At 42.9% G+C, this 12,391-nt stretch overlaps 1 protein-coding gene and 1 long non-coding RNA gene across 3 annotated transcripts in view; one reads left to right on the top strand and one right to left on the bottom strand.

The window, feature by feature from the left end:
* Positions 1-452: 452 nt before the first annotated feature.
* On the bottom strand, positions 453-10,745 carry LOC137300985 (uncharacterized). Of its 2 annotated transcripts, none has more exons than XR_010958207.1 (3): positions 10,447-10,745; positions 5,594-5,894; positions 453-893 (listed from the first exon to the last, which is right to left on the bottom strand). It is a non-coding gene; the product is annotated as an uncharacterized lncRNA (long non-coding RNA). The 2 variants fall into 2 exon arrangements; XR_010958208.1 differs by having other exon boundaries at positions 5,607-5,894.
* Positions 10,746-10,833: 88 nt separating this feature from the next.
* ptpn11b (protein tyrosine phosphatase non-receptor type 11b) overlaps positions 10,834-12,391 on the top strand; it is a 156,001-nt gene continuing 154,443 nt past the window's right edge. The window contains exon 1 of the mRNA XM_067970300.1: positions 10,834-11,095. Within this exon, the coding sequence (XP_067826401.1) occupies positions 11,082-11,095 (14 nt within the window). The 5' untranslated portion in view covers positions 10,834-11,081. The remainder of the gene's footprint in view (positions 11,096-12,391) is intronic.

Below are 12,391 nucleotides of genomic sequence, written 5' to 3'. Positions count from 1 at the left end.
TTCTGCCTCTCTATTTCTGTTTTTTTTTTGGTGGTTTGTATATTCGGAGACCTTGTAGATAACACCTGTCTGTCTGCACACTGATTGCCTTGGCACCGGGCAGTTGGAAAGAATGTCTGTCATCACCAGGTATTGTTCTATGATTTATAAATGCGAGAGGTTCAAGGATTTCATTTCCACAGCATTCACCTGAGGAAGGAGGAAGCCTCCGAAAGCTTGTGAATTTCAAATAAAATTGCTGGACTATAACTTGGTGTTGTAAAATTGTTTACAATTGTCAACCCCAGTCCATCACCGGCATCTCCACATCATGAAAATAACAACAGAGGAAAGTCATATGAACACATTAAGAATTGGGCTGCCATCAGTAATTTCAAGGCTTATTTCCATGTACACATAATCATGGATACAGAAATATATCTATGCATATATAGAACAAATGAAATTCTGTGCTTTACCTTTGAAAGATATCTTTGAAACATACAAAATTCTTACAGGGCTCGACGGGGTAGATGCAGGGAGGATGTTTCCCCTGGCTGAGGAGTCTATAACCAGGGGTCACAGTCTCAGAATAAGTGGTAAGCCATTTAGCACTGAGATGAGAAGAAATTTCTTCACTCAGAGGGTGGTGAATCTTTGGAATTCTCTACCTCAGAGGGCTGTGGAAGCTCAGTCATTGAGTACATTCAAAACAGAGATCGATAGATTTCTAGATATTAAAGGCATCAAGGGATATGGGGATAATGCAGGAAAATGGCGTTGAGGTAGAAGATCAGCCATGATCTTGTTGAATGGCGGAGCAGGCTCGAGGGGCCAGATGGCCTACTCCTGCTCCTATTTCTTGTGTTCTTATGTTCTTTTCTTCCCTAGATTGAAATCTGTGATAAGCTAACCTGCAACATTTAGAGAAACAAGAAATTAGCATCAGGTTTCATTTGCTATCGTATCACACTTGGAAAGTGGCATCACGAAACATGATTTTCTTCATGAACAAAATAACAAAAATAAAATTCCTTTCTTTTCTGGTTGAGAACATATAAAAAAGGATAGCATGGAGTCTGGTTTGTGTTCCAATACAGCAACACGAGGTGAGGGTCATATGTCATGAACCATGAAAGCAGCTTATCAGCATCATCCCAACCCAAGCTGTGTCACTCTCTCGACTGTTCTTCAGAGTGTTATTCTTTATAATGTGTTGGAATTAAACAATTACTGTTTCCCATCTTTTGTTTTGCGAACCAATTGTCTTGATGAACAGTTTTCCCTGCCTATGTAGCATGTAATTAAGCCAGAAACAATATTGTGATTTGTTTTACCGTCGTTAAAGGAATAGCATAGTTTCCCCAAACTATCAGGTGGAACGTGAATGCCTTTTTATATGTCATCATAATTTATCTTTGTGTAAGTAAGCTGTCACCAAACACTGGCTTCCCCTTGAAAATGAGCTTCCTGGAAACCATCTGTGCACCCTGCTTGTGAATCTGTAAACATTTGATATGTCTCCTCACTGCCTTTTAATCTCTGTTGTATCATATCAAACTTGATAAGTGACTTTCATTAGCCTCTGCATTCCTATTGAAAATCAATATGCTAGGAACCACACATCTGTGAGTGGTAATGTAAAACTAGCAAGCTAGCAACAAAACAAAGTTGTGCCACATTTCATACAGGCTAACAGATAGCTAATGCTGCGTGTGTTACAGGCAATGAGGAGACTGCATAATTCATGAGTGACAAAGTCACAAGTGCTTTTCCGTTTCAGCAGAATCAATTACCAAATTCAATTGCTTCCCAACACAACAACAACAACTTGCATTTATATAATGCCTTTACCATAGTAAAATGTTCTAAGGTGCTTCACAGGAGTGTTATCAAACAAAATTTGACACCGAGCCACATAAGGAAGTATTAGACAGGTGACTAAAAGCTTGGTCAAAGACGTAGGTTTTAAGGAGCGTCTTAAAGGAGGAGAGAGAAATAGAGAGGTGGAGAAGTTTAGGGAGGGAATTCCAGAGCTTAGGGCCTAGACAGCTGAAGGCACGGCCGCCAATGGTGGAGCGATTAAAATCGGGGATGTGCAAGAGGTAAGAATTGGAGGAACGCAGAGATCTTGGAGGGATGTAGGGCTGGAGGAAGTTACAGAGATAGGGAGGGATTTGAAAACAAGAATGAGAATTTTAAAATCGAGGCATTCCCAGACCGGGAGCCAATGTAGGTCAAATGAGCGCAGGGGTGATGGGAGAACGGGACTTGGTGCGAGTTAGGATATGGGCAGCAGAGTTTTGGATGAGCTCAGGTTTATGGAGGGTGGAAGATGGGAGACCAGCCAGGAGAGCATTGGAATAGTCTAGAGGTTACAAAGGCATGGATGAGGGTTTCAGCTGCAGATGACGGCAGAGATGGGCGATGTTACAGAGGTGGAAGTAGGCGGTCTTGGTGATGGAACGGTTATGTGGTTGGAAGCTCATCTCAGGGTCAAATAGGACACCAAGGTTGCGAACATTCTGGTTCAGCCTCAAACGGTGGCCAGGGAGAGGGATGGAGTCGGTGGCTAGGGAATGGAGTTTGCGGCGGGGACCAAATACAATGGCTTTGATCTTCCCAATATTTAGTTGGAGGAAATTTTTGCTCATCCAGTAGTGGATGTTGGACAAGCAGTGTGCTAATGAGAGATAGTGGAGAGGTGGAGGTGAGGAAGAGCTGGGTGTCATCAGCGTACATGTGAAATTTGACGTCATGTTTTTGGATGATGTCGCCGAGGGGAAGCATGTAGATGAGAAATAGGAGGGGGCAAGGAAAGAACCTTGGGGGACTCCAGAGGTGATGGTGTGGGAGCGGGAAGGGAAGACATTGCAGGTGATTCTCTGCCTGCAACTGGATCGATAAGAATGTAACCAGGTGAACACAGTCCTATCCAGCTGGACGGCGGAGGAGAGGTGTTGGAGAAGGATGGTGTGGTCAACTATGTCAAAGGCTGCAGACAGGACTAGAAGGATGAGGAGGGATAGTTTACCGTGGTCACATGGGATGTCATTTGTGACTTTGATAAGGGTTGTTTCAGTACTGTGGCAGAGGCGGAAACCTGATTGGAGGGATTCAAACATGGAGTTGTGGGAAAGATGGGGACATATTTGGGAGGTGACAACATGTTCAAGGACTTTGGAGAGAAAAGGGAGGTAGTTTGCAAGGGCATGGGAGGGGGGGTGGTCAAGGGTGGGTTTTTTGAGGAGGGGGTGATGATGGCAGATTTGAAGGGGAAGGGGTCAGTATCTGAGGAGAGGGAACCATTAACAATATCAGCTAACATAGGGGCCAGGAAGGGAAGTTGGGTGGTCAGCCGTTTGGTGGGAATAGGTTTGAGGGAGCAGGAGGTTGGTCTCATGGTCAAGATGAGCTTGGAGAGGGCATGAAGGGAGATAGAAGAGAAACTAGAGAAATATGCGAGTTCAGAGCTAGGGCTGGGGGGAACCTTTGGGGAAGTTTGGCTTAGTGGGCTAGGGGAAGGGAGGGAAGCATCAGAGGCAGCTGAAAGGATGGTCTCAATCTTAGTGACAAAGAAGTCCATGAGCTTCTCACACTTTTCATTGGACGTGAGAGTGGAGAGGGCGAGGAAGGGGGGTTTAAGAAGATGGTTAGTAGAGGCGAAGAGAAGCCGGGGGTTAGCTTTGAATTCCAGGATGATCCTGGAATAGTGAGCAGTTTTGGCAGAGGAGAACAGGACCCAGTAGTGCTTTATGGTCCAGCCAGAAGAGAGAGCATGATGAGTTGAGATGAAGGTTGAAGATAGCTCGGTGAGAAATTTGGCATGGTACTTGGTTGGGCAGTAGAGAACAAGGATTTTAAAGGAGAGGTGAGAGGGATGAAACAAGGTGAGACACAAATTATATAGTTTTGAGAGATGAAGAGGGTGCCATGTTCTCCGAAACAAAATTAACACCCCTTGCTAACTGTGAATGGGTTTCATAACCATTATTTTGTTATTTGCATAAAGATTGAGTGGGGGGGGGATATTCTGTTCTATTCCCTACACAATGGGATTAAATCACTATAGTAAATCAGAATAGCTTAATATGGTTTGACACATGAACCACTCCCAAGCCTCTGCATATGCTTCTCATCAGCCATTTTCTGGAAAGTATATAGGAAGGGAACTAGCAGAATTTACAGTATAACTTTCCTTTCATCTCTGTGGAGAAGCAGCTAGTCTTGTCTAACATTTTTTTTATTCGTTCATGGGATGTGGGCGTCGCTGGCAAGGCCAGCATTTATTGCCCATCCCTAATTGCCCTTGAGAAGGTGGTGGTGAGCCGCCTTCTTGAACCGCTGCAGTCCGTGTGGTGAAGGTTCTCCCACAGTGCTGTTAGGAAGGGAGTTCCAGGATTTTGACCCAGTGACGACGAAGGAACGGCGATATATTTCTAAGTTGGGATGGTGTGTGACTTGGAGGGGAACGAGCAGGTGGTGTTGTTCCCATGTGCCTGCTGCTCTTGTCCTTCTAGGTAGTAGAGGTCGCGGGTTTGGGAGGTGCTGTCGAAGAAGCCTTGCCGAGTTGCTGCAGTGCATCCTGTGGATGGTACACACTGCAGCCACAGTGCGCCGGTGGTGAAGGGAGTGAATGTTTAGGGTGGTGGATGGGGTGCCAATCAAGCGGGCTGCTTTGTCCTGGATGGTGTTGAGCTTCTTGAGTGTTGTTGGAGCTGCACTCATCCAGGCAAGTGGAGAGTATTCCATCACATTCCTGACTTGTGCCTTGTAGATGGTGGAAAGGCTTTGGGGAGTCAGGAGGTGAGTCACTCACCACAGAATACCCAGCCTCTGACCTGCTCTTGTAGCCACAGTATTTATGTGGCTGGTCCACTTAAGTTGCTGGTCAATGGTGACCCCCAGGATGTTGATGGTGGGGGATTCGGCAATGGTAATGCCGTTGAATGTCAAGGGGAGGTGTTTAGACTCTCTCTTGTTGGGGATGATCATTGCCTGGCATTTGCGAATGTTACTTGCCACTTATCAGCCCAAGCCTGGATGTTGTCCAGGTCTTGCTGCATGCGGGCACGGACTGCTTCATTATCTGAGGGGTTGCGAATGGAACTGAGCACTGTGGAGCACTGAGCAATCATCAGCGAACATCCCCATTTCTGACCTAATGATGGAGGGAAAGTCATTAATGAAGCAACTGAAGACGGTTGGGCCTAGGACACTGCCCTGAGGAACTCCTGCAGCAATGTCCTGAGGCTGAGATGATTGGCCTCCAACAACCACTACCATCTTCCTTTGTGCTAGGTATGACTCCAGCCACTGGAGAGTTTTCCCCCTGATACCTTCCCTTGATACCAATACCAAGTGCATTTATCACATGGGGAATCACAAATGTGACTTCACTTCCCACCATTCTGTGGTACAGAAGTTTCATGTTTATTTATAAAATGTTGGTTGATAAGTCTGTTGTGTGCATTTCATTATTTGAGAACAATGATGAATTTCCCAAATTTGCTTTCCAAATTCAAAAGTGCTCCAAATTCTATTCCCACTGCATCTTAATTTAGTCAAGGTGAAATGCAAGTTTTGCATGCTTTACTACAACTCTGATACTTACTTCCGCACCTTACCTCAAGATTCTTTCACTGGAGTTAGGTGCAAAGATGTTCTATGGCAATTTGCCACCTCCCTGTGCTTTGCCTTTCATCATCTTTAGATTCCAATGAATTTAGTTGAATCTGCTTTCTTCGTGTCTCAAGGCACTGGTAAGTGCTATCGTTGGGGTGGAGATGATGTGGATTGTGCTTACAGTGATCTTAGTTCTATGGTGGGTGCTGCGTCACTGATGATTCTGATAGATCCTTGAAATGCTTCAGCTGTGGTTGCTGACATTGAATTCCCTGATGGCTTTGACTGCTCTGTAGAGGGACAAAATTATATCCATAAATAATATGTGATGAACTTAGATGTTTGTATTGCTAAAGAATGTTTGTCACATAGTGTATCAGTCATAAAAAATTAGTAAATGCAAATATGGCATCTTATGATATATACAGCATCTTGCTCTTTATATATTTTTATAAAGGAAAGAGTAGCGTCTATCAGAGACTAAAAAGGTAACCTTTGTGTGGAGGCAGAAGATGTTGGTATGGTTCTTAATGAATACTTTGCATCTGTCTTCACAAAAGAGGGACGTTGCAGACGTTGTAGTTAAGGAGGAGGAGTGTGAAATATTGGATGGGATAAACATAGTGAGGGAGGAGCTATCAACGGGATTAGTATCTTTGAAAGTAGATAAATCGCCAGGTCCGGATGAAATGTATCCCAGGCTGTTAAGAGAAGCAAGGGAGGAAATAGTGGAGGCTCTGACCATCATTTTCCAATCCTCTCTGGCTACAGGCGTGGTGCTGGAGGACTGGAGGATTGCTAACGTTGTACCATTGTTTAGAAAGGGAGAAAGGGATAGACCGAGTAATTACAGGCCAGTCAGCCTAACCTCGTGGTGGGAAATTATTGGAAACAATTCTGAGGGACAGTGTTGATCATCATTTAGAAAGGCACGGATTAAAAAAGGACAGTCAGCATAGATTTGTTAAGGGAAGGTCATGTCTGACTAACTTGATTGAATTTTTTGAGGAGGTAACAAGGAGGGTCGATGAGGGTAGAGCATTTAATGTAGTCTACATGGATTTTAGCAAGGCTTTTGACAAGGTCCCACGTGGCAGACTGGTCAGAAAAATAAAAGCCCATGGGATCCAAGGGAAAGTGGCAAGTTGGATCCAAAATTGGCTCAGTGGCAGGAAGCAAAGGGTAATGGTCGACGGGTGTTTTTGTGACTGGAAGGCTGTTTCCAGTGGGGTTCCGCAGGGCTCAGTACTCGATCCCTTGCTTTTTGTGGTATATATCAATGATTTAGACTTAAATGTAGGGGGTATGATTGAGAAGTTTGCAGATGATACAAAAATTGGCCGTGTGGTTGATAATGAGGAGGAAAGCTGTAGACTGTGAAAGATATCAATGGACTGGTCAGGTGGGCAGAAAAGTGGCAAATGGAATTCAATCCGGAGAAGAATGAGGTAATGCAATTGGGGAGGGCAAATAAGGCAAGGGAATACACAATAAAAGGGAGGATACTGAGAGGTGTCGAGGAACAGAGGGACCTTTGAGTGCATGTCCACAGATCCCTGAAGGTAGCAGGACAGGTGGATAAGGTGATTAAGAAGGCATACGGGATACTTGCCTTTATTAGCCAAGGCATAGAATATAAGAGCAGGGAGATTATGCTGGAACTGTATAAAACACTAGTTAGGCCACAGCTTGAGTACCGTGTACAGTTCTGGTCACCACATTACAGGAAAGATGTGATTGCACTCGAGAGGGTACAGAGGAGATTTACAAGAATGTTGCCAGGACTGGAGAATTTTAGCTATGGGGAAAGATTGGATAGGCTGGGGTTATTTTCTTTAGAACAGAGGAGGCTGAGGAGAGATTTAATTGAGGTGTATAAAATTATGAGGGGCCTAGATAGAGTGGCCCTATTTCCTTTAGCAGAGGGATCAATAACCAGGGGGCATAGATTTAAAGTAATTGGTAGAAGGATTAGAGGGGAGCTGAGGAAATATTTTTTCACCCAGAGGGTGGTAGAAGTCTGGAACTCACTGCCTGGAAGGATAGTAGAGGCAGAAATCCTTATTGCATTTAAAAGGTACTTGGCTGTGCACTTGAAGTGCCGTAACCTGCAAGGCTACAGACCAAGAGCTGGAAAGTGGGATTAGGCTGCATGGCTCTTTTTCGGCCGGCACAGACACGATGGGCCAATTGGCCTCCTTCTGTGCCATAAACTTTTATGACTCTCTATTCCTACACAGGATTCTCTTTGACAGCCGAATGGCAACTGATAATGTCAAGAGCACCGTAATGACTACTGCCTTTGAGTATTCTGAGTGACACTGGGTGGTACTTCTGGCCACATAATAAAAAAACCACCATACCAGGCCCATTCATAAAATGTATGTTGCGAGTGAGTTACAGAGGTCTTCTTTATAAGTAGAATAAATATAGTTTAAAGCATTTTGCATACAGCATTCTCTATGTAACAGGCTCATAAAGTGCAAGGAAATTGCTATTTTTTTATCCAAACTACAGACAGGCAAACATCAAATCCAAATTTCAATGATGGCCCCTTAGAGGAGCACACTGGTTGCCAACACATGCCACCATATTTCTGCATGATTCATCATCTTCAGAAAAGGAGGGGTAAAGGGAGAAAATTGAGGGGAAAATGCATTCTAAACTTTTTTACTATTGCAGTTCTGCTACAGCATAATTTATTGCAGTGCAATATATGGAAGATTTTTCAAGCAAAGTATTTTGCATGTTGCGAGAATTTAGCTTGTTTTCAAACTGTTCTATATGGAAAACAATGTTGCTTTAAACCTAAGTACTGAAATAATCCAATCCTGCATGATGTTCTTGTCTTGTGAGATTATGTCCATGAACTAATGTCAGTGAAAAAATCTGAGTTTAAAAAGTATTAAAGGTAAAGATGATTAAAAAGACATGAAAAATCCATTCAGAGAAGTCTCAAAATTTTATCCTGGGAAAGGAATCCTCCCTTATAGTAAAATGATTAAAAAAAGATAGATTACTTACTAATAATTCTCAATTGGTTCCAGTGCAAGAAAACAGTCTAGCAACTAAAATACTGTTATACTGTCATTTTATGAGCAATTTCTGAGTAGTATCTTTAGATCTTAATATTTGGGCAGTAATTGTTACAATTAGTTACTGCCCAGCTATAAGAATTGATTTTAACTTTTTCTCATGGCAATTCTACTGATGGTAAGTTAAGCCAACAAATGGAAATGCTTCCAACAATTGTTTCATGCAGTATAAGGGGCCAAAGATTGGGCGGCTGATCCTCGCAGGTTGCTATGCAGTATTGTTTTGCAAACTAGCAGATGTACCCAAGAGACCTAGGCAGCTCAGGTCTATGGATTTGGAATTGATCATGAATGAGATCTTGAGCAGATAACCCTCTTTGGGTCCACCTTGAATCTATCAAACTCTAGAGTCCTAATACAAACTGTGAAGAGGTTGTTGGGCAGTTGAATGTAATCTGTCATAATAAAATAACATAACAGAATGTCATAAAAAGATTCAGTGAAATAAAAAAGGTTACATTCAATCACTAGGCTTACAGAGGGGCCGGCAAAATATTTCACACCCTGCAGAGGAGGGGTACCAGAACTCTTTACAATGGAGTCTTTGGAAGGAGTTTATGGCGTTGACATAGGTGACAGCACTGATTCTAGTCAGTGTCTATAAAAGTATTTATAAAACATCTTTGGGTTTTCCTTGATTTTACTTGCCAGTATTTTTGCTTTCCTAATTTCCTTTTTCATTTCACCCCTGCACTTTCTATAGGCTTTCTGCAATATTGAGCTCTCGGTATCTGACATAAGCTTCCCTTTTTTGCCTTATCCTACCCTGTTTGCTCCTTGACATCCAGGGGGCTATAGATTTGGCAGTCCCACCCTTTTTCTTTTTGGGAACATATTTGCTCTGAACCCTCACTATCTCCCCCTTGAATGCCTCCCACTGCTCTGACACTGATTTACCTTCAAGTAGCTGTTTCCAGTCCATTTTTGCTAAATCACATCTCAGCTTAGTAAAATTTGCCTTTCCCCAATTGAGAACCTTTATTCTTGTTCTATCTTTGTCCTTTTCCATTACGGTACTAAATCTAACTGAATTATGATCACTACCACCAAACTGGTCTCCCACTGATACTCCTTCCAAATGCCCAGCTTCATTCCCTAAAACTAAATCCAGAACTGCCCCCTCTCTTGTTGGGCTTGCTATGTACGGGCTAAAAAAGTTCTTCTGAATGCATTTTAAGAATTCTGCACCCTCTATACCATTTACACTGATTCTATATGGGTGCATGTGATGATTATTAGGATACAGCTTTAATGGGGAGTTTGGCTTGATTTATTTTATTTACGCTGGGCTTATGTGTTTGTTCTGGGTTGTGTACTTTTTGGGGTCAACTCTGTGGCAAACATTTTTTTTTGCACCAATGTAATTCTCTGGAATGCTGTGGGGCATTTATTGGCAAGGGAGGTCCTCAGGCATGCAACTAGCACTGGTTGGTCACAAGATAAATATGATTAGGAAGGCCATTCAGCCCACTGAAGCTCATCCATCCAGAAAATAGAGGGAGCACGCAGCTGTTTGATTTATTTTTAACCTGACACTAACTTATGGCAAAGTGCTTCTGGTTCAGAAGTGAAAATGTTGGAAATGCACATCATGTCAGGGAGCATCTGAAAGAGAAAGTTAACCTTTCAGATAGAATCCTTCCTCAGATCTGGTTCTGGTTTTGTCATCTCACACAGGTGGAATAAATTCCATTTATTTCCTATATAAAACTAAGATCGAGTACACGTGCCGTTTTTCAATACATACCTTGGGTGCGCTTAAATATCTCATTGCAGCAAGGAAATGTAGATATTGCATTACTTTTTTTTTTGCAAGTATTTCAGCAGAAGATCCATGCCCTGAGCTGAGGGTGCTCAAGTGTGTCTCCATTAGCCTGGTTCTTTTTTTTTTCTTTCCCTTCCTGTACGTATTACTTTAGGGAAGTAGAAGCGGTTGCGGTGTGGGGACCGAAACCTCTTCGTGGTCACTGGCGGCTAACTGAGAGAGAGAGAGAGAGGGGGGTCGAAGCTCGCTCCTTCAAATCGGTCCCGTCAGTGGAGCTCGCGCTCGGTCACTGGGTCAAGTCAGTGGCTCGGGCTCGCGCTCGGGGGGGTTGCTCCCGTCAGTTAGTCCGTCTTGCGGCTCGCGCTCGGGAGCCGTCGGTTGAGTCCGTCTTGCGGCTCGCGCTCGGGAGCTGTCGGTTGAGTCCGTCAGTTGGTCGGCGGCTCGCGCTCGGGAGCTGTCAGTTAGTCCGTCAGTTGGTCGGCGGCTCGCGCTCGGGAGCTGTCAGTCAAGTCCAGTCGCTCGCGCACACTTTTTTAAGCAGGGAGCCGCAGCCCTCGGTCTCCTCACTCACTCACTCAGTCAGTCAGTCAGCAGCCATCCAACTCCCGTCAACAATCATGTCATCCCGGAGGTAAGACAGAGCCATACTTTTCACACACTGTTCCTTATTTATATTTTAAAGTCAGATTAATATTCACAGTGGCATTTTCTTTTTTTTAAAAAAAAAATCCCTGGCCTTCAACTAGTTGGTGGTTTGGGAGCCGTGTCTCAATCCATGGGACTGGAATAGGTTGCAACTCTAGCTCGGTATAATCTTGCAGGCCCTTAGGCTACTGGAAAAAAATGCATTTGATTTGATTTTTTATTTACTGTGGACAAACATGTTTTTTATTCACCTGGACAGTTTTTTTTTTACTTCAGAATTCCCAATGTGCACAGTGTCCAGTTGCACTTGTCTCTTAAAGTTTTTGATATAATATTTTATGACTCGTATGTTCATTCATGAATTTGTTCAAAAAATGTTTGATTTTTAACTCCTGGTTAATGAACTTTCTTGTCATTTATCTTATGTTCTGTTAAGGACAAATTACAAAGCATTTGAATAACGGTAAAAAATGTAATTTACAGTAATGTCCAGCTCACAATTAAGTGCATGTGTTTTTACTTGAATCTGCAACATGGGTACTGATAGAGAAATGCCATTTAAACATCTGGATATTTGGTCGTTTTCTACTGTTCAAATGGTACTGCGGCTTTCCCGTTCTGAAGACAAGCCTCACAACTTAAGCTTCTCCATTAAAGCCACAAAATAATCACATTTATGTATTTTATAGATATATTTAGGAGCACTCTGGTCAGAAGTCTCTAACAAAATATACAAGAGACTCATTTATTCAAATGTATAGAATTGTGATTTGTCATACAGACTTTTGAATAAGCTGCACGTTCCAATTACAGCACTATTTTCTCATCTTTCACTGTTCATTGTAGGTCCTTTTTGCAAATAGTATTTTGTTGCTATCATTTGTGTTAATACTGTATCATAGTATAAAAGCAATATGTAAGCTGTTGAGATAAAAACAGAAAATGTTGGAAATACTCAGGTGATCAAGCAGCATCTGTGGAGAGAGATCAGAGTTAATGTTTCAGGTCAATGACCTTTCATTAGAACTGGAAGAAGTTAGAGATTTAACAGTTTTTAAGCAAGTACGGAGCTGGGGATAGGGGTAGGGGAGGGAGGATCTGTGATGGGCAGGCTGATTAAATGACAAGGCAAAAAAGGGTAGTAATGTTACAAGTAAAGAAACAAAAGATGGGTCTAGAGAAGCTGTAAATGGTAACAGCAGAACCATTACCAGCACTTGCCATCCAAAAAAATGGGAGCAGTGGTTATGATCTGAAGTTATTGAAATCAATGTTGAGTCCA

The sequence above is a fragment of the Heptranchias perlo genome, chromosome 32 (genome assembly GCF_035084215.1).
Source record: "Heptranchias perlo isolate sHepPer1 chromosome 32, sHepPer1.hap1, whole genome shotgun sequence".
Lineage (NCBI taxonomy): Eukaryota > Metazoa > Chordata > Chondrichthyes > Hexanchiformes > Hexanchidae > Heptranchias > Heptranchias perlo.
This window is presented reverse-complemented; position numbering and strand designations above follow the sequence as displayed.